The following is a 24,536-nucleotide window of genomic DNA, read 5'->3' on the forward strand; positions in this document are numbered from 1 at the left end:
GCTGCTTTGGCTCAGTGTATGGAGAGTCAGCCTGCAGTCTGAAGGGTCCCAGGTTCAATTCTGGTCAAGGGCACATGCCTAAGTTGCAGGCTTGATACCCAGTAGGGGATGTGCAGGAGGCAGCCAATCAATGATTCACTCTCATCACTGATGTTTCTATTTCTCTTTCCCTCTCCCTTTCTCTTTAAAATTAATAAAAATATATTTTAAAAAAAGAGAGCAGAATTAAAAATTCAACATTAAATGAAACAAATGGATAGATCAGATTTTTAAAGCCAGACAAGTAATCAATGACCTTAGAAGAAAAATAAGTCTATATGTAATAAACCCATCTATAACCTCACTATCCAGAGATACCATTTTAATATTGCAGTTTATTCTTACTTTTCTACAAAGATACACACATTTTTAACATTATTTTTACAAAAACAATGAAACTTTTATGATGATGCTTTTATCTTGTCTTTTATTAACAAAGAGCTGTATGTCATTTGTAATGACTAGCTAATATTCTATTTTATACGCACATGTAAACACACATACATATACACCAAAAATGAATTCATCATTTGAACACTTATTGTTATTTTCCCCAGTTAATTATAAACATTGAAGATCCTTCCTTATAAATGTATTCACCCAATCAACTGCATTAGGGAATATCCCCAAAGTGTAGGTGTGGAGCCAATGCACATGAACATCTTTATATTGCTATTCTTTGAAAGGATCCTCAAAAAAATTTATTTTTGTAGAATAATATCCCAGGAGAACTATTGATTTAAAGTTAGATGCTGCCAAATTGCCCTGCAAAAGGGAAAGACCAATTTTTATACTTACTAATAGTGTATGAGAATGCCCAATATAAGTCTTTACAATTTTTCCAAACTGGTGGGCATAAATGCTATTTTAATTAGCATCTATTAATGAAACTGAATATCTTTTAATATGTTTATTAGTCATTTATATTATACTAGAGGCCCAGCGCATGAGATCGTGTGGGGAGGGTCCCTAGGGCCTAGCCTCCTGCAATCAGGGCCATCTTCTGCCCGTTCACCAGTCCCCAGGCCAAGCACTGCCTCCACTGCCAGGCTGTCAGGCAGTTGGGATCACCAGCTCATCCCCAGCTGCTGATGGGCTCAGGCCTGCAGGAAAGCAGATGCTGACAACTTCACCTCCATGCATGTCTCGGCCACTGTTGGAAAGCGCTGCCCGCTCAGGGCCACTCAAGCCACCACTGCTTCCACTGCCACTGCTGCTGGGACTAGAGGCGCTGACAGAAGCTGCGGGGCGCGCCCACAACCTATCCATCCCGGAATGAGCGGCCCAGAGTGGGCAGTGCGTTCCATCAGTGGCCAGCCTGGAGCACAACTATGGAGGTGAATTCACCGGCACCTGCTTTCCCACAGGCCTGAGCCCCTGAGCAGCTGGGGGTGAGCTGGTTATCCCAACGGCCTAACAGCCAGCCCAGTCCTCCTGCCACCAACCCTGATTCCCATGTTCACCATCACTGATCTATCCAAGCCTGCAGACTGGGGGCAAGGACCGAGAGGTCAGCCATTCAGCCAGCTCGCCAGTCCCCAGCCCCGCCCTGCCCCACTCTCAGGCTGGGGGGCAGGGACCAAGAGGTACTCAATGTGCCTTATAGTGACTGGCCGTTTGGTCATAGACACTGGCTTTTTATACATATAGAGAAGACAACAATGGCTTTATATATATATATATATATATATATATATATATATATATATATATATGATTTAATCTCATCTTTTTCTACAGAGTTTGCTATTCTCGTAGTAAAACGGCAAATGTACTCTGAATATTTAATAGGTCTTTGTCAGGACAAAATCTGTCCTGATTGATTTTTACCTTATTTATGAAGTTTTTAACAGAGATATATTGACTTTCCTTAATGTGTTTTGCTTTAGGATCAAGATCATGAAAACACTTTCCCCCCCAGAAAATAAAAATCCTTTTTCCTAGTAGTTCATTGTTTCAATCAACATATTTATATCTTTGACTCATTTGGAGTCTAGTGTAGTCTAAGAAATTAAGGTACAGACCCTTTTACTTACTGACTAGCCTGCTGCTGTCCCTAAACCATTCATTTAAATCCATCTTTTCCTCACTAATTTGTTACCTTTATCATACACTAAATTCTCAAATAGGTTGAACTTTATGAAATTGTTTCTTTTGTAGGTCAATACTAGTTAAATATTGGCACTTTCATATATCAACTTATCCTTGGGTATATTTCTAGATTCCCTATTTTAGTGTGTGTGTGTGTCTGTGTGTGTGTGTATACACACACACACACAGACACACACACACACTAAAATAGGGAATCTTTTATATATAGAGAGAGAGAGCGGGAAGGGGGGGAAGGATGGAAGGAAGAAAGAGGGAAAGAGAGAAACATCAATGATGAGAGATAATTGTGTGCCCGACTGGAATGGAACCTGGGACCCTTCAGTCCACAGGCTGACACTCTATCCACTGAGCCAAATCAGCTAGGGCTAGATTCCCTATTTTAAAGCATGAACTGTTTCAAGGCTTTTAAGATTGCCCTCCTGGTAGAAGACAATGTTCCATCAACTGACCATCCTTTCAGCAGGTTTTATTCTTACCACATTCTCACCAGCATTCAGTGCCACCATTGTTTAATAATTTAACAAATTAAACTGATTACTTTTATCTTGGTTCATCTGATCAGTGAAAATGGTATTCATTGGTTCAATTTGAATTTTTCTGATTTGGCCACTTTTATGTTATTATCACTTATATCTCCTTTCCTGTTTATGTCTGAGTCAACTACTTATTTTATCATTTCATCTTAATTTTCTTATTTATTTGTAAAATCTCTGGATTTTAGACAGGTATCTTTCTGTTTGTCTTCTTACAAAGATGTTTTTTAACATCTAAGTTTTTATTTATGAAGTCAAGTCAATCTCTTTTTTCTTAGGGACACTTTCCTTTGTCCTTGTTTCATAATCTAATTCTTAAAACAAAAAATAACTTTTTTTCAGATAAGTTCTATTTATGAAAATTCTAATATTCTACTTTAGACTGTTATTTGTTATTTCAAAATTAGTCTTTTATATCTAAATATCAAAAAAATCTACAACCAAAGCACAATGGATCTTCTTGTCCTTAAGATAAACTAGTCAACATACCTTTCTAACAACCAGAGAAGGCTTGCAATTATAGTAAACTAATAAGGAAACTTGCTAACCTTGAAAAGTGCATCTTTCAGACTCCGTAGAGTTGTTCCAAGTTGTAAATCTTTTGTAGAACTAAACCAGTCAAGAAGTACCACATAATCCACATTCCCCCTCTTCTTCCATTTGTCTTTAGAGTCATCTGGGAGTTTTGCTTCAATCCAACTAGCAGTGGTTCTGAAATGTATTAACATTTATATTGGGGCAAAAGTAGATGAAAGGTCCTAATATACTAACATTAGACACAGAGTTTTGTTCTCCAGTCTGTATCACACCATAGAAAACTTTAAGACAGATTTGTTTCTAAGGTCAGACTATGTGTTAAAGATACTAAATACCCTAAAATGTTTAATAACATCGCAACTGCATACTATTGGAATATATTTTAGTATTAGAGACTAAAATTTTGACCCTTTACCAAAAAATGGGGGACCAAACTGAAAACAGGAACCCTTATGAGCATCTCTCAGCCAAGTGTAAACAACTGGAAGATCATCCAGGTAATGTTATTTTTATTTCAGTTCTGATACCTATAATTAATAGTTAACCAAATACCCAAATATTTATTTAACAAACACATACAGCATTTATTACATGCCAGATACCATTCCAAACGCTTTATTCTGAATCTCACGACAACACTCTAAAGTAGGCATTGTTATCCTCATTTTATAGATGGGGAAACTGAGGCACAAAAATTAATAACCTGCCCAAGGTTACAGCTGTGAAGTGAAACCAGAATTCAAACTCAGGCTATTTGATTCATGTCCAAGCTCTTTGCTGCTTTGTGGTGTCACCTCATTAACTGAATATTATCAACTCTATGCTGTTCATTTTCTCTTTTGCTTAGGAATAGCTGAAGTTCTTCCCTAAGTCCTTACAATGGGCCTGCACATGGCCCCTCCCCCAAACCCTACTCTCTCAATGTCCTCATTATTAACTATGTACTTGCCCCCTTTACTCCACTCCAGGCACTGGCTTCCCTATAACTTCTAGTATGCTTCCCTCAGATAATGCATCAGTCATACCCCTCATCCCCTCAAGATTTGCTCACTAATATCTTCTCAATGAAGTCATACTGGATTAACATTTTAATAATCACTACAACAAACAAGTTTGACACACCCATCTCCATAGCACTTATCAACAGCAGACATATATTTAAATTTTATTGACAGTCTCATCTACCTCATCTCCCAGTTAATCCTATATAATAAAAGCATAATATGCTAATTAGACTGGATGTCCTTCTGGACGACCTTCCAGACGAAGCTGGGGCTGTGAGGGCTGAGGCAGAGGAGGCCACTGCGGTGGCGGGGACCAAGCCCCTTGCACAAATTTCATGCATTGGGCCTCTAGTAAAATATAAGCTCCATGAAGCGAAGATTTGTTTGTTCAACTGACTTAGTCCCAGCACTGAGAACCATAAAAACCCAGCCCATAGCAAGTGCTCAGTAAACATCTGCTGAATAACTGAGTCAGTAAGACAGATTTGCTCCTCCAGGTAAGAAACTCCATATTATTTCTAACAAAGTACCTGGGCACTTATTTAAATGATGATACTGGCAAGCAAGACAAAACAGGTGAAACTTTATTCATAAGTAAAACCATATGATGTTAAGATCATTTTAAAAAAATCCTATATATAATAATGTTGGTTATTTTACCTATTAGAATATAAAGAGAAAAAAAAAAAGAATACAAAATGCCTTATAATAATTCTCATCTGATATATTGAAATCAGAAGAATGCTTAGTCAACAAAGAATTAGAAAAGTTGAAATGTGATATTCTTAAGGACTATTTTTAACTGCAGGGATATACTTGCCTAAATAATTTTTATCTACAAACTCAAGATTACTATTCTGTGGAAAACAATAGTATCAACCAGTATCATCTTCACACACTGCTACAACTTTGCTTTACCTTGTCTACTATTTAATACTTTATTCATTAATTTAATTGAAAGTGATCCTTTACTTAAATAAACTTAACAGAAAAATGTATATTCTTATATATATGGAAAAATAGGATCATATCCAATAAAGGATAATACTAAAAATAAATAACCCTAAAATTAAAATAGATCATTAAACTATGTTATATTCACCCAATAGATCACCATTTAGCAATAAGAATAAATAAATTACTATAACACATAATAATATATATGACTCTCATAAACAGGTTGAGTACAAAAAGCCAGACATAAAAGTCTATTGATTGTAAGATTCCATTTATAAACTATAAAAACAGATAAAAAGGAATCGATTCTAAACTGGTGGTTCCCTGGGCGGGTGGGAGTATCCGTAGTAACTGACAGGTAGCTTATGAGGACCTTTTAGAGTGATGATAATGTTTCTTGGTCCAGATACTAACTCAATGGTTGCATTCCATTTTTGACTATTCACTGGGTTAAATACTTATATAAGCATTCTTATTGTATAAATACTAACATTAAAAATAGAGTTATCACTGTCAGGTAGCTGTAGACACTGCTGCCTACAGAAAACTCTGAGGCCTGCTCTCTAGTAAGAAAGAGAGATTAGCAAATATTAGAAGGTAATGCTAGCACCAAATTGAGACTTTTTTTTTTTTTTTTTTAAACTAATTCAGGACTGAAACAGAAATAAAAAGGGAATACTTTTCTTGGTATGCAATTCATTGTTATTTATTTATTTATTTTTAATTCATTCTTCTTTAATCTTCAACCTAAACTCACCTTGAGTTTCTCAGTAATCCAAATCCCACATTTTGGTAAACAATTAAACTCAATAAAAACCATAAACTTTTTGTTAGCACAGATTAGACTACCCAAAGAGTAGTTATAACTTTCCTTTTCTTTTCAAATCCTGTGAATATATTCACACCTACTTGATTAGACTAAGCACTTGAATCTTATATTTAAATAATGTAGTTACTAATCTGTTTAGTGGTTCACAGTAGAGGAATGATAGAGGGAATGACAGAGGCCACCTTGTTTTGTAAAAAAGTAAGTCATCCAGCTACACTAGTTAATTTAAAATTTGAATAAATAGCTAGATAGATTGATACACAGATTAGACAAATAACATATTTACAATGTATTCTTCAGGTCAAACATTTAGCAAACATCTGCAGTACACCAAATATCATGCAAATTTTATTAATTACCTAATTAAAAAAATATCTTCTTAATGTTGTTAGTCCTAGAATGGACCTACTCCAATCCCATAAACTAAGAACCAGAGAGGTTACATAATTTACATAATATTCAAAATATTGAAAATAACCTTGGATCTGAAGTTTTAATTCTGTTACTGATGAGATAGTTTCTAATGAACAACATATCCATGCATGGTAACTTTTAATTTTATAGGTTAAAAGCTTTTTTATCAAAAAAAGAAAGAAAATACATTTTTAAGTCAAGTTCTTACAAATGAAAGGCACTATGCTAAGTGTGTGTATAAAATTTCTCAAAATCTCTGATAAATACTTTTATTATTCCCTTTTTATAGATGGAAACATGGGCTTAAGAGGTTAAATCACTAGCTAGAAGTAAGGTAGCTAAGAAAAGACATTATAATCTCACCAAAGTCTGCTTTTAAAGTCTTTACTCTCTCTCAGTGGCTTATATACTGTCTCCTTCAAAAAAAGTATTTGTGTGCTCTTTTACCAGATACTAGTATGGGAAATTTCCAATTAAAAACAATTCAATTAGTTCACAATTTTAGTCTATTTGATGCATATGCTTCAAAAGCTCATACATAAAATACAGCACAAGAAGTTAGTCAACGAACACCTGGGGGGAGAGTACATAAGACTGGCTTCATTTCTCTTCTAAGACTCCAAATACTACAGACAGGAGAGAGCACCCAGACTAGGTAAGGTGTGCCAATACGAGCAAAAAATGAAAAGGTCAATGGGAAAAGAAAACACTATTATATCACATTTAAATAGGATGCTGATAATTAACATTTACTACTCTCCAAAGTTTACCGTTCTATCTAAACACACAATGACCCACCCTGGATTGATGGCTTCTTCAGGAACACTTAGAGAATCTGAAACATGGGAATCCTGATAATCCTGCATTTTTCGAGCATCCATTATAATCAAGCTGATGCTTTTATCCATCATCATTGTGTATAGTTCCTTTGCTGTGATTGATCCTAGGAATCAAGAGAGGTAATATTAGTGACAAGTAACACCCAGTTCTGTGTGTTATCTTTCACTAAACACAGGGCAAGCACAGCTTTTTCTAGAAAAGTAAAATGTACTGGGTGTTACATACTTGCTTTTCCATCACACTATTTATTACCTTTTAAACTAATATTAAATATAACGTGCATTTTTTAAATTTAATAAATCTTTATTGCTCAGATTATTACAATTTTTTCTCTTTTCCCCTCAGAGCTCCCTTCCACCTGGTTGCCACCCCACCCTCTGCCCTTACTTCCCCCCACCCCCACTGTCCTCACCCATAGGTGTACGTTTTTAGTCCAATCTCTTCCTGCACCCCTACACCCCTTTCCCCCTGATAATTATCAATCATAAAATGCATTTTTTGCATTTACCAAGACACTAACTCAATGCTCTGTTTATAAAGACTTAATAAAATTTGCTGTTGAGTTTACAATTTTTTCTGGTGTTGGCTATGTTTTTGGTTTAAAATAAAGGAAATTAGTAAGTGTATCTCACAAAAATATTATATATTTTTAAATAAGCCATGTAAAAAAAATGTCAATCAGAAGAAACTTCTATGGCTCAAAAATTCTTAAAAGGGTCTAAGTTCTTTAATGGGGCTTTATGAGAGCTATTTTAGATTTTCAAGTATTCCCTGAGCAACAAGCCAAAAGCCTGTTATTCGTGTTCCATGAGAGGGCTTGGCAAACCATGGCCACCTGCTTTTACTGGAACACAGCTATACTCATTTGCTTACATATTGACTATGGCTGCTTTCACACTACAATAGCAAAGACCACATGGCCACCCCAAGCCTAAAGTATTTACTATCCAACCCTTTAACATTTAGCCAAAATAAATATTTCCTATGTTGCTATTTTCCTCTTCCAGCTTCTACCACCTGAAGTAAAAGATCAAAAAGCACTACAAGGGAGCTTAATATGGGAAGAACTATTTCTTTGTTAGTGAGCTGTGAGAAGAATGTAGTCACATTATCTCCTAAGCTAAAATATCTAGTACTGCCCTGGCTGGTGTGGCTCAGTTGGTTGGACTGTTGTTCCATACACCCAAAGGTGATAGGTTTGATTCCTAGTCACAGCACATACCCATGTTGCCAGTTTGATCCCTGGGAGGGGTGCATATGGAGGCAACCAATCTATGTTTCTCACATGGATGTTTCTCTTTCTCTCATACTGTCTCTAAAACAAAACAAAACAAAACAAAACAAAAGCATATCCTCAGGTGAGGGAAAAAGCCCAGCTGCTAATAACCATCCTACTTCCCTTTCTAACCATCAAGATTATTTAGACAACAAAAGGATCTAAACAGGTTGAGACCAAACCACTGAGAAGGATAATATCAAAGAAGGATGAGGTATAAAGGAACAGATAAAAACAAATCTCAAAATGAAAAAAAAAATAAAAAAAAAATCTCAGAATGAATTGGTAACAACTTCTAGGAATGTACTTTACTGGGTTTAATTTTTATTGTTGTATGACAATATTTTAAGTAAATAATTTATTTTAGTGTTACACAATATTTAAGTTAAACCTTTTCTGAGACAAAAACTTAGGGCAACTACCTAAGTCTTATTATTTAGGTCATATATTTGTCACTAGAGCAGTGGTCGCCAACCTTTCGGACCTCGTGAACCACAAGTGGTCCAAGGACCACCGGTTGGCGACTGCCGCACTACAGCATCCACACCACCTGAGGATAATACCAAAATTACTTGTTTAGATTTTTTAAGGGAGTAAAGAAGATTTTTAAATAATTAATTCTTCAACTGAAAGTTATAAATAGTATTAGCTAATACTTATATAAAGTTTATTGTGCATTCTACGAGTTTCACATATATTAACTCATTCAATCCTCATCAATAACATTATGAAATAGGTACTATTATTATCCCCCTTTGGAAAAGGGAAATTAAGCCCTAGTCCATTTGGCTAAGTGTACTGAGCGTTGTGCCATGGACTGAAGGGTCTTCAATTCAATTCTGGTCAAGGGCATGTATCTTGCTTGGTTGCAGGCTTGATCCCCAGCCTTGGTCAGGCACGTGCAGGAGGCAACCAATCAATGTGTCTCTCTCACATCAATGTTTCTCTTTCTCTGCCCCTCTCTTGCACTCTCTCTTAAAAAAATCAATGGAAAAATATCCTTAGGAGAGTATTAACAAAAAAATAAAAAATAAATAAAGACAATTATTTATTTAAAATGAAAATTAAAAAAAAAAGGGAAATTAAGTTAAAGAGGTTAAACAACATGCTCAAGATCACATGGAAATTCAGAAGAGCCAATGTTTAAATCCAGGCAGACTCACTTCTGAGAACCCATGTTTTTTTTTTTTTGTTTTTTTTTAAAATATATTTTATTGATTTTTTACAGAGAGGAAAGGAGAGAGAGCTAGAAACGTCGATGAGAGAGAAACATCGACCAGCTGCCTCTTGCACACCCCCTACCAGGGATGTGCCCGCAACCAACATACATGCCCCTGACCGGAATCGAACCTGCGACCTTTCAGTCCGCAGACCAACGCTCTACCACTGAGCCAAACCGGTTTCGGCTGAGAACCCATGTTCTTAACTACTATGTTAAACTACCTTGAAAAGAAAACATTGACAACTACAAACTGTGGTTTTGATGTTTTCAATTGCATCCTATATAATAAAAGCCTAATGTCTGGTTACCCATTCAACCAATCAAAACATAATAGGTTAATGATATGCTAAGGCTGCTCAACCACTTCCTATGACGTGCAACTGACCACCAGGGGGCAGATGCTCCAATTCAGTTGCTCTTGGAGTCCAGCTGATTGGGAATGAGCCAGATGGGCCAGACATGCCTTGGAACCCTCATGTGGTCTCTCCTGGCTGGCCAACCTCCTGTGTCCCTCCCTAACCCCGATAGTGCACTGGTGGGGTCCTTCAGCCTTGCCTGTGCCCTCTCACAATCTGGGACACCTCAGGAGAAGTTGGAGAGCCGATTTTGGCCCGATCCTGCAGGCCAGGCCGAGGGACCCCATTAGAGCATGAATTCATGCACCAGGTAATATCATAAATATAACCCACGATATATAAATTCAGAATAGAATACATTTGCAGTGTATTTGTACAGGCTAGCTTATATACAGACTAGAGGCCCAATGCACAAAATTCGTGCGAGTGGGGGAGGGGGAGGTTTGTCCCTCAGCCCAACCCATGCCCTTTCACAGTCCGGAAGTGCGGGAACCCCTTTTACATCCCACGTGGTTTAGGGTTCGGGTTTTGAAGAAGGCCGCACACAAATGAAAAAAGACTAGAAAAAATTTAATTTGGGAAATGGGGAGCCAGGCAGGAGCCCACCTCTAGTGGAAGGACTACTGCTAGGCTCTGGCCTTGCTATCACTTTTACTGAGACTATGGGATACACCCATAGCCCTTAGGCAGGTAGTAGGCAGATTAACATATCAGTAAGGATTTACATGATTATTTGATGGGGAAGTTACCTCAGTTACCACTGTCTCAATTAGACTGGGCTTTGACCTTTCAGAGCTTCAAGGTTGACCAGCCTTCTACATCTTTCTATTAGTGAAACAATGCATGGAAGCCCTCGGAGAATGCTCTGCTGCTCCCGCCTCCACTGCTGCGCTGCCTCCACTGCTGTGCTTGCCAGCCATGAGCCTGGCTTCTGGCTGAGCAGCACTCCCCCTGTGGGAGAGCACTCACCACCAGGGGGCAGCTCCTGCATTAAGCATATGCCCCCTAGTGGTCAGTGTGCATCATAGCAACTGGTTGTTCTGTTGTTCAGTCCATTTGCATATTAGCCTTTCATTATATAGGATGAGACAATATTAAAATCTCACTGTGTAAAATCTGAAGCTAACACTTACCTTTCTCTGTGGTCTCATTTTTTCCACCATTTATCTATATAATAGAAAAAAAAAGTTTCAAATTTAATAATAGAACCAAAAATGTTCATAGAACCAAAAATTTTAATATTAACTTTAATATCTCATTGAAACTGAATGCCTAGGAAATAAAGGGCTCAGGGTACAGGCATTTTATAAAAATGCGAATGAACAGCAATGGCATTACCAGGTTACTATGGCGGTAGTTAACAGCTAAAATAACTAGCAGCATATCTGAATCATATGACATTTCTTTAAAATTTTCTTCAGTTGTTGGCTAAATATATTTTAAAAGCACAGATTGTTACAGAAATTTATAATTTAATTTAATGAGAATATTTCTTACAATGAAACAAAAATTAGACTATTACCTGGCATGGCACATTCAAAATGAAGAAAGGGAAAACCTAGAAATACTCTATCCAGCAAGATAATCATTCAGAATTGAAGAGATAGTTTTTGAGAGAAGCAAAAATTAAAGGAGCACAATATCATTAAAACAGCAATACAAGAAATGTTAAAGAGACTTCTTTAAGTGAAAAGAAACAGCCAATAGTAAAAATTTTAAAATATTGGGAAGAGCCCTAGCTGGTTTGGCTCAGCAGATAGAGTGTCGGCCTGCCAACTGAAAGGTCCTGGGTTCAAGGGCACATGCCCAGGATGTGGACTCTACCCCCAGGAGGGGGTGTGCAGGAGGCATTGGATCAATAATTCTCTCATCATTGATGTTTCTCTCTCTTCCTCTCCTTTCCTTTATGAAATCAATAAAAATATTAAAAAATAAAATACTGGGGGGGGGGGGAAACCACTAATACAGGCAAACATTTAGTAAAAGTAGGCATCAACCATGGATAAAACTAGTAAGAAGGTTAAAAGACAAAGTAAGATCATGTGTAACTATAGTAATTAATGGATACACTCACAGACAAACTCACACAAAAGGTGTAAAATATGTCAAAAACATAAACATTGGGGACTAGTAAAAATGTAGTATCTGACTCCACTCATATGAGGTTCCTAGAGTACTCAAATGCATAAACAGAAAACAGTGGTGGGTGTCAGGAGCTGCGGGGAAAGACGTTTGAGGAGTTATTGTATAAAGCAGCGGGTGGTCCGTAGACTACTGGTGGTCCGTGAGGTCCAAAGGTTGGGGACCGCTGGTTTAAAGGATACAGAGTTTCTGTTTAGCAAGATAAAAGGTGTTCTGGAGATGAACAGTGGATGGCTGCACAACAATGTGAATGTTATCAATACTACTGACCGGGATAAGGTATTAAATATTATGGTATGTGTATTTTACAACAATAATTTTTTTTTTTAATGTAGGGCCCCTATTTCCCTGTCTCTGGGAGGGTAGGAGCCTAACTTCCATAACTGACAATTAGCAAACACAGATGCCCCTCACAATGACCAATCTTCTACACCACATGTGTCAAACACAAGGCCCGCGGGCCAAATCCAGCCCGCCAGGCCTTGCAATGTGGCCCGCACCGCGCTGTCATCACTGCACTCCGCCGTCAGTTTATGACATTGTCAGTTTATGACTGTTCAGTAAACCATTCGGCCCACGATTTAGGCTGGATTTTAGATTTTGGCCCCTTCTCTGATTGAGTTCGACACCCCTATTCTACACTAACATACTCTAATACTTTTCCATGAGCTAATCAGCATTTAAAACTCTGCCTAGCCCTAGATGGTTTGGCTCAGTTGATAGAGCCTCGGCCTACGAACTGAAGGGTCTCAGGTTCAATTCCGGTCTAGGGTACATGCCCGGGTTGAAGGCTCGAGCCCCAGTAGGGCGTGCAGGAGGCAGCCAATCAATGATTCTCTCTCATCATTAATGTTTCTATCTCTCTGCCTCCCTTCTCTGAAATAAATACGTAAAAATATATTTTTTAAAAATATAAAAATCTGATCAATATAATTTAAACTAAATAAATAAAATGAATAAAAATCTGCTTACATTTTGTTTAAGCATCATTGAGTTCAATCTCCCATATTACAATAGTCTTGAATAGTCATTAACATTTTTAAAAAATGGAGCTTTTAAAATGCAATTGTAAGCCAAAACTGGTTTGGCTCAGTGGATAGAGTGTCGGCCTGCGGACTGAAAGGTCCCAGGTTCGATTCCGGTCAAGGGCATGTATTGTACCTTGGTTGCGGGCACATCCCTGGTACGGGGTGTGCAGGAGGCAGCTGGTCGATGTTTCTCTCTCATCGATGTTTCTAGCTCTCTATCCCTCTCCCTTCCTCTCTGTGGAAAATCAATAAAATATATTAAAAAATAAAATAAAAAAATAATCGAAAAAAATAAAATGCAATTGTAAGTGATCATCAACTTAAAAGAGGCTGCAATAAACATAGCTTGTTATATATGAATCTCATAGTAACCACAAACCAAAAACCTCTAAGAAAACCAATTGAAGCTAGAATATTTTATTCAGTTTCTAATAAAAACACATTAAATTTTACCCTGGCTGCCCAAATGAACGTTGTAGTGATATTTCAACTTTCTTAAACAGATCATCTGAGAAGTCTTTTTATCTCACAGAATAAATTTAAAATACCTTTTGGGTTTTGTCTTTGGAATCCAATACATTTTCCAAAGAGTTTTTAGCTGATGTGTTACCATCCTCTCTTCCTGCTTCCTGTCTTCTCTGTTTCTGCAGTTGCTCTTCCTCCTGTCTGTCCTTTTCTTCAAGTTTTTTCCGAACTTCGGCTTCTTCGTATCTAGTTGAAAAGAGAAGTCAAGATGTCTTGCAATGATCATAAAAAGTAAAGGAGTTCCAGGTACATGATACTAGTAACCTGCTTTGGATACATATTTTCTCCCTCCAACTGATGCCATTGGTCATTATAAGCCACAACTCGCAAATGTGCCCTTTTTAGATTTACATAAATTGCCCAAAAATTTTGAAAAGAAACTCTATTCTCTCAAGTTAAAGTTGCTTAATGCTCCTGTTGCTCTTTCCCTCCCATTAATTTCAACCTTTTAATGACTCAAATCTGCTACAATTTCCTTTTGAAAGGATTTATAATCCTAAAATTAACTATAAACCTCACTCACTTATAAAGTGATTAAAAATACTAATAAGTACAGACAACAAGTAAATGAAAGGACCTAAATCCCCCCCCTAAAAAAGAGGAAATAAATATGATTATTATAATAGTATGATTATAGAGAAAAATAGGCAAACCCAAGGGGAAAAAATAGTTAATAATGGTTAATTCAAAGATTAGGAGAAATGCTATTCTACTTATTTGGTTGGCTAAAGAAGAAAGAGAATAGTGATTCTTAATGATATCAACCACTTTAACATATTCCAGACCCAAGATGAGTAATTCTAGAAAGGATGAAGGGAATATATCAGTTTAAAAAGATAATTTTAAGTCAAGGCTATGATGTATATAACTATAATAGTTAACTGAGCCAGGTACGAAAAGCATTAAAGAAAAAATATTGAATTAAAAAGTTCCCTTTTTATTTTGTTACTTAAGGAATGACTAAAAATTGAAACATACTATTTTTGATTTCTATTAATAAGTCTGGTAAACCAGTCATGGAAAATACTAGAATTAGATTTAAAAAAACACACATATATAACTTCTGAAACCAGGCAGATCAAACTACAGTAAATACTTTATTCTCATCAGACCAGCATCTAATACCACATCACAAGATGGAGCAAAGGAATATTTTTCTGAAGAATCATGTTCGAAACTTGAGAATAAAATGAGACCTAAGCTCTAAACTACTATACTAATGCTTACCTTAATAAACTATCATTCTAAGCATTTAAAAAACTTCAGTAAAGAAAATTAATGGTAACACATAAACATAATATAAGTGATACAGAAATTTTTGTGTTCTGTTAACACAGAACTTATTTTTAGGAACTAGATTTTAAAATAATAATGTCTATACCTGAGTTTAAGGCTTTCAGAGAGTCTTTCAGCTTCTTCAATAGCTTTTTTGATGTTTGCAAGTCCAAGCATTGAATGAACATAGTCCTAAAATTATAGAAAACCATCCTGTACTTAGCATTAGGTACATACACAGTTGTAATACTAAAGACATTTAAATCACAGTACTTAAATAGGAAAGTTTACATTAAAACATTATGACAAGTATTTTTTTAAACTTTTAAAAAAAATATATTTTATTGGTTTTTTACAGAGAGGAAGGGAGAGAGATAGAGAGCTAGAAACGTCGATGAGAGAGTAACATCGACCAGCTGCCTCTTGCACACCCCCTACTGGGGATGTGCCCACAACCAATGTACATGCCCTTGACCGGAATCGAACCTAGGACCTTTCAGTCCACAGGCCGACACTCTATCCACTAAGCCAAACCGGTTTCGGCTTTTTTTTTTTTTTTTTTTAACTTTTAACCTACATGAATGCACAACTTATTCTTAAAATGTTGCAAAAGCATCTTATCATAGCATTAGTATGATAAAAAAAAAATTCGAGTAGGTAACAGTTTTTACTTATTTGTAAGGTACCTTTTAAGAAGTACTATTTTTTATTTATAAATATATAGCAAAAACAACAACAACAACAACAAAAAACACCCAAAAAAACAAAAACCAACCAAACACACACAAAGCTTTCAAGGGCATAATATATCTTGCCATTATAAGGAGGTTTCCTAGTTTTATTTTTCTCTAGTCTCAGATGCAGTAAAATAAACTGTGTGTCAATCTATAGCATGGGATTAGCCCTTTTGTTTTAAATTGAGTTGTTTCGCTTACATCTTTCTTTTAAAAAAATATATATATTTTATTGATTTTTACATAAAGAAAGGGAGAGGGATAGTTAAAAGATCGATGAGAGAGAAACATGGATCAGTTGCCTCCTGCCCACCCACTACTGGGGATGTACCTGCAACCAAGGTACATGCCCTTGAGCGGAATGGAACCTAGAACCACCCTCAGTCCAAAAGCCAATGCTCTACCCACTGTGCCAATCCTGCCAGGGCGCTTCCATCTTTCTTTATTATAGCTACCTGCCTTGCAATACCTTAGACATGAAACAAGTGTTATATTTAAGGAAACATTGAATAACTTAAGTCAAATGACAGAAAATATGCCATCAATAATATTGTATAATCCACCTTTAAAAAAAACACCAAAATTGTCCTGGCCAGTACTACTCAAAGGTTAGAGGTCGGCCTGTGCACCGTGAGATCTTAGGTTCAAAAACCTAGTCAAGGGCATGTACCTGGGTGCCCAGTTTGCTTCCCGTCCCCCAGTTGGGGTGCATGTGGGAGGCAACCAGTCAATGTATCCCTCTCATAACCCTCCCTCTCTCGCTCTTGCTCTCCTCCCTCTCCCTCCCCCCCTCTCCCCCCCCTCCCCCTCTCCCCCTTTTACTCTCTGAAAAGCAATGGAAAAAATAATTTTCAGGTGAGGATTAACAAAAAAAACACACACAAAAACACAAAATAGCCATGGCCTGTGTACCTCAGTTGGAGCATGGACTCATTTGTCAAAAGGTGGCAGGTTTGATTACTGGTCTGGGCAGATAACCAGGTTGTGGGCTCAATCCCAGGTCAGAGGAAACCTATCAGCGTTTCTCTCTCACATCAATGTTTCTCTTTCTCTCTCTCCCCCTCTTCCTCCCTCTAAAACACACACACACACACACACACACACACACACACACACATACAGGCACATAATTTACTAATTGGCATAATGAAGTTGTTTTTAAAAAATCACTTCACTAAGAGGTCACTCATTAGATCCTACAATCAGAGATATTTTCAAATCAAAGTTAGTTTGACATGACAGTAGTGCAGTTAGAGTAGGCTAATTATTGGATCTAATTTGCCACAACTTGTCAATATGACTACAAATAGAGCCTACTAGTACAATTCATCACAAAGAATCTAGTCATCGTATTTAAAAAAAAAAAAAAAAAAAAAAGGCCAGAAGGTCAAAAATATCCGTCTCTGGCTCATGGAGAGACCCTCAATAAGAGCTTTGGGGGGAATAAGTCTGTTGGTAACAGCTATCATATGTCTATCTATCTAGCCTTAAAGTAGCTCAGGTTTTGGTTGAGTTTATTCTTCTAGTTTAAAGAATAAATACAGAGGGCCATTCACTATGTAATTTCAATAAAAGTATAGTTTGTTCAATATTCTATCACTTGAACATTATAGTGGAAACTGTAATTACTTTAGTTATCACAATGTCCTACAACTGATACAATATTCACCCCCTTCTCCCTTGAGGATGTGTAATTAATTTTAGAGAGAAAGGAACAGAAAGAGAGAAACAACTATGTGAGAGAGAAACACAGATCAGCTGCCTCCAGTACTCGCTCCACCCAGGGATGAACCCACAACCTAGGTATGTGCCCTGACTGGTAATCGAACCCACAACTTTTTGGTGAATGTGACAACACTGCAACCAACTGAGCAACACAGCTAGGGCTGATACAATGCTTTTAAATATATATTGATTTCAGAGAGGAAGGGAGAAGGAGACAGAGATAAAAACATCAATGATGAGAGAGAATCATTGATCAGCTGCCTCCTGCATGCCCCCTACTGGGGATCAAGCACACAACCTGGGCATGTGCCCTTGACCAGAATCAAACTCAGGACCTTTCAGTCCAAAGGCTGACTGACACTCTATCCACTGAGCCAAACCAGGTAAGGCACAATACTTTTCTAGCAGAAAATAAAATATAATCATTGCTATAAGATTTCTCCAATAAAAATAAAATACAAAGTAAAACCAAAAAATACTATGACTTGTTTTATTAATTTTTAAAATAGAAACTCATTAAGAAGCCAGTCTGTAAGCTCAACTTAACTCGGTTTAAATGCTGAAAAAATTGTTTGTGATTGTCTATGACTATTACGAACTCTCAAAAGACACTCCCTTAATATCAGTGAGGTTTCTTTTCAATAATTCTCTCTGTATACTGTTAATGGATCACAGTTAAAATAAGCATAAATATTTTCAAATTTTCAACAGTACTGACACTTGGCAGAATTTTAATAACAACATCCAATTCTTATACAACTAAAAACATTTGCTTTTTAGGTTTACCAAGTAGAACTTTCCTATTCTTGAACATAGATTCAAGCAACTCTCATGATTTCACAAATAAAAAAGTTTACCAGTAATATTCAGGATTATAAATAATAAATATTTCTTCTAATTAATTTCCTTTCAATGTGCACAAATCCATGCACCAGGACACTAGTAAATGCAATGTGTCCTCTACTAGTAAGTTTGCTAAATTATCAAGTTTTTATCTAAAATCTTAACTATTCCCTAATATAAAATAAGAGTGAAAGACAAAGTTTCTGAAGACTGATGACATTACATTCTGTCCCTACTGGCTTTAAAAGGCAAAAACAAAAATTTAGTCAGTGCCCTGGCCAGTGTGGATTGGTTGTTTAGAATGTGGTCCCATGCATGGGAAGGCTATGGGTTCAATTACTGGATCCCAAGTCAGGTCTCTCCCTTCATCCCTCGCTAAAATCAAATGTTTAAAAAATTTACTTAGTAAATTTAACATTTCACATATTGAAGTATACTGGAGAGGTTGGGCTAAATAAAATAAAACACAAACAGTTCTGAGACAGAAGAAGATGTGGTACTTTGGAAAGAGCAAACAAAAATAATCCTTATACTGAAAACCAGAAACTGAACAACTGCAACATATGAAGTAACAGGGAGCTTTCTAACCTAAACAAATCCTGCCACTTTCAACTATATACTCCCTTTGGAAAAGGAATAAATAGTCTGTGGAAATGGAAAAAACCTCTTACCAATTATAATTTACTCCCAACCTTCTCAGGTTTAAAAAAAGAAAAAGGTAGCTACAAAAACACTTCTAATCTTGACAAAGAAAAAAGGTAGTTACTAATTTAGAAAAATAAAGCAAAAAATTAAAAGGATATTAAAAAATTGGCCCTATGATAATAGACAAAATAGCAAATACCAAAACTATCAGTTACCCAAATCTGCAAATTTTTCAAAAATAATTACTTTAGCAGACACTTTTACACTTCTTTTTAAGCAATTCCATTTTAAGAGATACTGTGATAATCATCGAAGAGCGTGCAAACAACTTGCTTAAATTTGGGCAGGCTTCTGTCCCCATCTGCAGATAAGTATGCCCAAGAATGTTCCAAGGACAGAACCAATCCAGCAATATGTGGAGGATGAACCTTAAATGCAAGGGGCCACCATCCCAAAGCTAGAGCTAAAATCTCATAACTATTATTAGTATAACTTTACTGGTAAGAAGAAATACGAGCAATGATTTAACACCATTAAATAAAACAATGAGGCTATCCCTTAACCCAGCGGTAGCCAACCTTTCAGACCTCACAGACCACCTGTTGGCCACTGCTGTCTTAACCAACAACCAAAAGAAAACATATGAATTACACTATCGTAATTCATATAAGGCTATTGAAAGAGTGAGAAAATTTTTTAACTTCTAAAAAAATAAAAAGAAAATTTTTAACTTCTATAATTTTAACAAGGCAGAGGAAATTCCACCACCAGTGAACAAAATAAAAATCTCAATATTAATTCAGAAATAGCTTCTCTGTCCTGGCCAGTGTTACTAAATGTTAGTCCAAACCTGCACACTAAAGGGTCTCAGGGCTCCATTCCTGTCAATGCCAATACCTTGGTTTTGAGTTCACTCCCTGCCCCCAGTTGGGACACACGCTGGATGCAACCAGTAGATGTCTCTCTCATATCCATGTTTCTCTCTCTCTCCTCCCTCCCTCCCTTTGTACTCTCTCTGAAAAAGCAATGGGAAAAAATATACTCAGGTGAGAATTAACAATTTTTTTTTTTTTTTTTAAGGAATTGCTTCTCCACCACATAAGATCTATAGGCAATATTTTGCTACTATTTATTGTCTGGTAGCAAGGCGGAACCACCAACAGAAAACTTCCCATTTCTTTTTCTTTTTAAAAAAATATATTTTATTGACTTTTTACAGAGAGGAAGGGAGAGAGATAGAGAGCTAGAAATGTCGATGAGAGAGTAACATCGATCAGCTGCCTCTTGCACACCCCCTACTGGGGATGTGCCCGCAACCAATGTACATGCCCTTGACCGGAATCGAACCCGGGACCTTTCAGTCCGCAGACCGACGCTCTACCGCTGAGACAAACCGGTTCGGTTCTTCCCATTTCTTTAACCTAGTCTTCATGATCTTTAGCCTGCTGCTGGTGCAGCTGAAATGCAACCATTTTCCTTAGCCACACTTATCTACTCATCAGTTCTCTTTTTTCATTTAGGCTTCCCCTCCTTCCTCTCCCTCCCTCCCTGCCCATGGCTTCAGAAAAGTGGAAGAAAGGCACCTGCTCAAAGGATTAAAAGCAAAATAAAAATATACAAAAATGGAAACAATCAGCATTAATTTTTCAAACAGATCTTTAATATGGCGACAATGTGATATATTAAAAACTGTCACATTAAAACAAATGACTAAACCTTGAATCTTGAGAAAGTACAATCTCAAGTCATATTGTTCTTATTTAATGCATGAGTAAACAGAGTATTCTATTTGAACTGGCAATGATGTATCATAACAGAAAATTGACTATGTTTCTGTATATTGCTATAAATTTGTACTAGTCCAAGGCAAATTAAGAGTGCATATAGAGCACCGACTGGTGTGGCTCAGTGGTTGAGCATCAATCCATGAACCAAGAGGTCAGGGCACATGTCCAAGTTGCAGGCTTGATAGCCAGTAGGGGGTGTGAAGGAGGCATCAGATCGATGATGTTTCTCTCTCATCAATGTTTCTATTTATCCCTCTCCCTCTCTAAAAATCAATAAAAACATATTAAAAAAAGAAAAAGAAAAGAATGTATGTGTGTGTATCCACATGTTTGCAAATAAAATAAAATCTTGTTTGTTTTTCTACCTTCATAAGAGTTTGAACTTGATGCCACATAATGTTATCTACTTTCCAATATAGTTAAAACTTTTAGAGAAGGTAAGTCCATTGTGCAAAAATAACTTAGCAAATAAAAATGTAGAAACAAAAGGTACCTGCTGTTGCTTGAAATCAGGCCTTTTTTTGATAAGATTATAAACAGTCACGAATTTCATGTATAGTACGTAGGCCCTTTCCTCATCACGATCTAACCTGCTTTCTTCTGCTGTCTTGAAGAGCTTCTGGGCACTCTGTACGTAACTTAAAATTAGAGAAAAAAATAAAATACTTGACATCTGGTGGGGAAATCATGGGTAAAGCCCACAAAGAACCTTGATAAAATATATTTCATTATTTATTTCAGTTAGATGCAAGTTTGGATGAAATCTGAAAATTCCCCTTATGCTACAAATAAATACTTCTGTTTCATAAGAATTGCTTATATACCACAAACTCTTCAAAATGCTTTCTGAGTCTAGTTTTAAAAGATTTGCTACAACAGATAATCCTGAGACAAGTGGTCCTCAGGCAGCCACATAATAGCCATACTCTATAATTAAAGAACATACCATTTGTATTGAATTAGGGGAGCTAAAATCTTTATTATTTTGACTAGTGGCCCGGTGCACGAAATTCATGCTGGGGGGTGTCCCTCAGCCCGGCCTGCACCCTCTCCAATCTGAGACATCCCTCTCGCAATCTGGGACTGCTGGCTCCTAACCACTCACCTGACTGCTTGCCTGATTGCCCCTAACCACTCTGCCTGCTGGCCTGCTCACCCCCAACTGCCCCTGACAGCCTGCTCGCTCCAAATTGCCCTCCCCGCCAGCCTGCTCACCCCCAACTGCCCTCTCCCCATGCTGGCCTGATCACCCCAACAGCCCTCCCCCGTAGGCCTGATCACCCACAACTGCCGTCCCATCCTGGCCTGATCATCCACAACTGCCCTCCCCTCTTGGCCCCTAACCACCTCTGGGTAAGGGGCTAAGGGCCCTTTTCAGGCTGGCCACACCTCCTTCAGGATAAGGGTCCTACCGCATGAGGGGCTGATGACTGTTTGCAGGTGGCCAGGCCCTCCAGTGGGGATTCTCACCCCGATGGTGGCATGGCCAGCCTGGATGTTCCAGCTGAGGGCCGTTTGCAGGCCCCTCCCTCAACGACTGGCCCGGGCGACCCAAACCTCCTGCCCACTCCGGCTGGCTCCATGGCCACCACCCATAGGCCCCTCCTTTGGCGGCTGGCCCAGGCAGGTGGGAAGCTTGACTTTCTCCATTGCCAGGAGCAACCCAAGCCTCAGCCACTCAGCTGGCTCCTGGCCGCCACCATCTTTGCCCTGCTAATTTGCATGTTCCTTCCTGATTGGCTGTGGGTGTTGCAGAGCGATCAATTACCATATTTCTCTCTTGATTAGTATAATATTAAAACAAATTATTTTCCATTCTACTAATTCCTTTCTAACCATTACATAAAATTTCCCCCACCTAAAAATCCAAGAAATTAAGGAAAGAAAAGAGGACATGAGGCCAATCTTTTTATTTAGTTAAAATTTTCTACAAATGGCTGCACTACACTCTGATTCATTGGTCCTGGAAGAAAAAGAGACTTAAAGTCCAAAAATACATCATCTTAAAATTCCACTTCAGTAAAATAACTTGAGGATTCTGTGGCATTAACTCTAAAGACATTTTCCTTGTTGGAGTTTTAGAAAACAAATTAATAAAATAGGCATTTCTGCAAGAGAAATTCATTCACTTAGGACTAAAGTTTTGGCAACCAAGTTATAGGGCCAATGCCTATATATTATATGCTTTACCAATACTTATTTATAGAAAGCAGTGAGTCTTGTTTTCAGTATTTTTCAAACTGTGTTCCAAAATTGAGACATGGACTAATGAAGAAGTTGGTCAGACCAAAGAACTAGACCACCACACAAGGAAAAGGGACAAAGTGGTATTTAGGACCAAAGATGGTCCTGTACAAGGACCATTTCAGTCAGTATGTATGCTGTGCCTCACATGGCATCATAGTGCTAAGACAGAGGTAAATGAAACCAAAGGTAGTAAGGAGATTCTCTATAAATGTTCAGGAATGAGTACATTTGGGATCATAAAAATAAGTTTTTAGAATTGTCATTTCCACCCTATTCCCATTTATCTCTAGCCATGGAACACATATTTTCCTCTAATCTCTAAAATCTGCTTACTCAAGTCTGGTGTATTGCTGGATAGATGCATCTTTCTTTTTTTTTTAATTAAATTTTTTTTTTTTGAGAGAGAGGAAGAGAGAGAGACATTGATGTGTTGTTCTACTTAGGCATCCATTGATTGATCCTTGTATGTTCCCTGACCAGAAATGGAACCTACAATCTTGGTACATCGGGACAAGGCTCTAACCAAGTGGGCTACCTAGCCAGGGCCTACCTTTCTTTCTGAAACTCCTTTTTCCAACTCTATATTATATAAAATAGATCATTAGATTAAAAGTTCTTGTCAAGCTGAATACTGGATAAAAAATACATCTCTCTCCTCTTTTCAACCAAAGAAAGACTATGCTAAGACCATCTCTTACATGTGAAATACACAAGGATAAAAATATTTAATTAAGCAGCATTTTTATATTATGTTATGAAAAGGTATTGATTGTGGCTGAATGAGTTATGTAGAACCCTTAGTCTTTACCTGAAACTTATGATTTACTATTGTCTGGAAAACAGATAATATGTATATTAGAAGACTATATATGTACTCTACCAAGATAAAGTTAAGAACTTCTCTAAGGAGGTCTTACTTTATTTCTGAAATGATGCCATTATTTAAATAAACTTTAAATTTACTCACGTAACCCATGTAAGAACATGGAATTGAAGTAAAAGTTAATATATGACTCAGTCAAACTAACAATGGATACATACTTCTTAGTGCTTGTTTTCTCTGGTTTAACTTCTGTCTTCTTATTGAGGTCTTTTAGTGAAGAACTGAGGTAGAGTTCTTTAGGATCTGAAGCCACAGAAGGCATGATGAATAATCCTTACTTTTCCACTTTCACAATGGATGGTGTACTTCAGTAAAAGTAGTTCTTTTCTGAAACAAAATGAACACAAATGATTCCACTAGTTTTCCTCATTAACAAAACAAATGAGCAGTATAAAAAATAAAACAGCTAACCTGTATTCTTTGCTAACAATTAATTTTAAATTATCTTGAATATATCTATTTTGGGAGTTCACGAGATACGGAGTATTAATAAACAATTTATTTTAAAATTTTCATTATTGTTTGTATCATTTTACCTTAAGTATTAGGAATCTTTCCTGTCGAAGGAACTAACAGAGCAATA

General features: G+C 37.1%; 1 protein-coding gene across 2 annotated transcripts in view; it reads right to left on the minus strand.

The window, feature by feature from the left end:
• The window catches only part of USP8 (ubiquitin specific peptidase 8), a 60,593-nt gene that overhangs the window by 24,629 nt on the left and 11,428 nt on the right, over positions 1–24,536 (minus strand). For both annotated transcript variants that reach the window (XM_084894106.1, XM_084894105.1), the window contains exons 2-8: positions 24,112–24,280; positions 21,317–21,461; positions 15,196–15,281; positions 13,838–14,000; positions 11,253–11,286; positions 7,224–7,368; positions 3,233–3,395 (exon numbers count right to left, since the gene is read on the minus strand). In XM_084894106.1, the coding sequence (XP_084750232.1) occupies positions 3,233–3,395; positions 7,224–7,368; positions 11,253–11,286; positions 13,838–14,000; positions 15,196–15,281; positions 21,317–21,461; positions 24,112–24,215 (840 nt within the window). In that variant the 5' untranslated portion in view covers positions 24,216–24,280. The remainder of the gene's footprint in view (positions 1–3,232; positions 3,396–7,223; positions 7,369–11,252; positions 11,287–13,837; positions 14,001–15,195; positions 15,282–21,316; positions 21,462–24,111; positions 24,281–24,536) is intronic.

This window comes from Pipistrellus hanaki, assembly GCF_964339955.1.
Source record: "Pipistrellus hanaki genome assembly, chromosome: 1".
Classification (NCBI taxonomy): domain Eukaryota; kingdom Metazoa; phylum Chordata; class Mammalia; order Chiroptera; family Vespertilionidae; genus Pipistrellus; species Pipistrellus hanaki.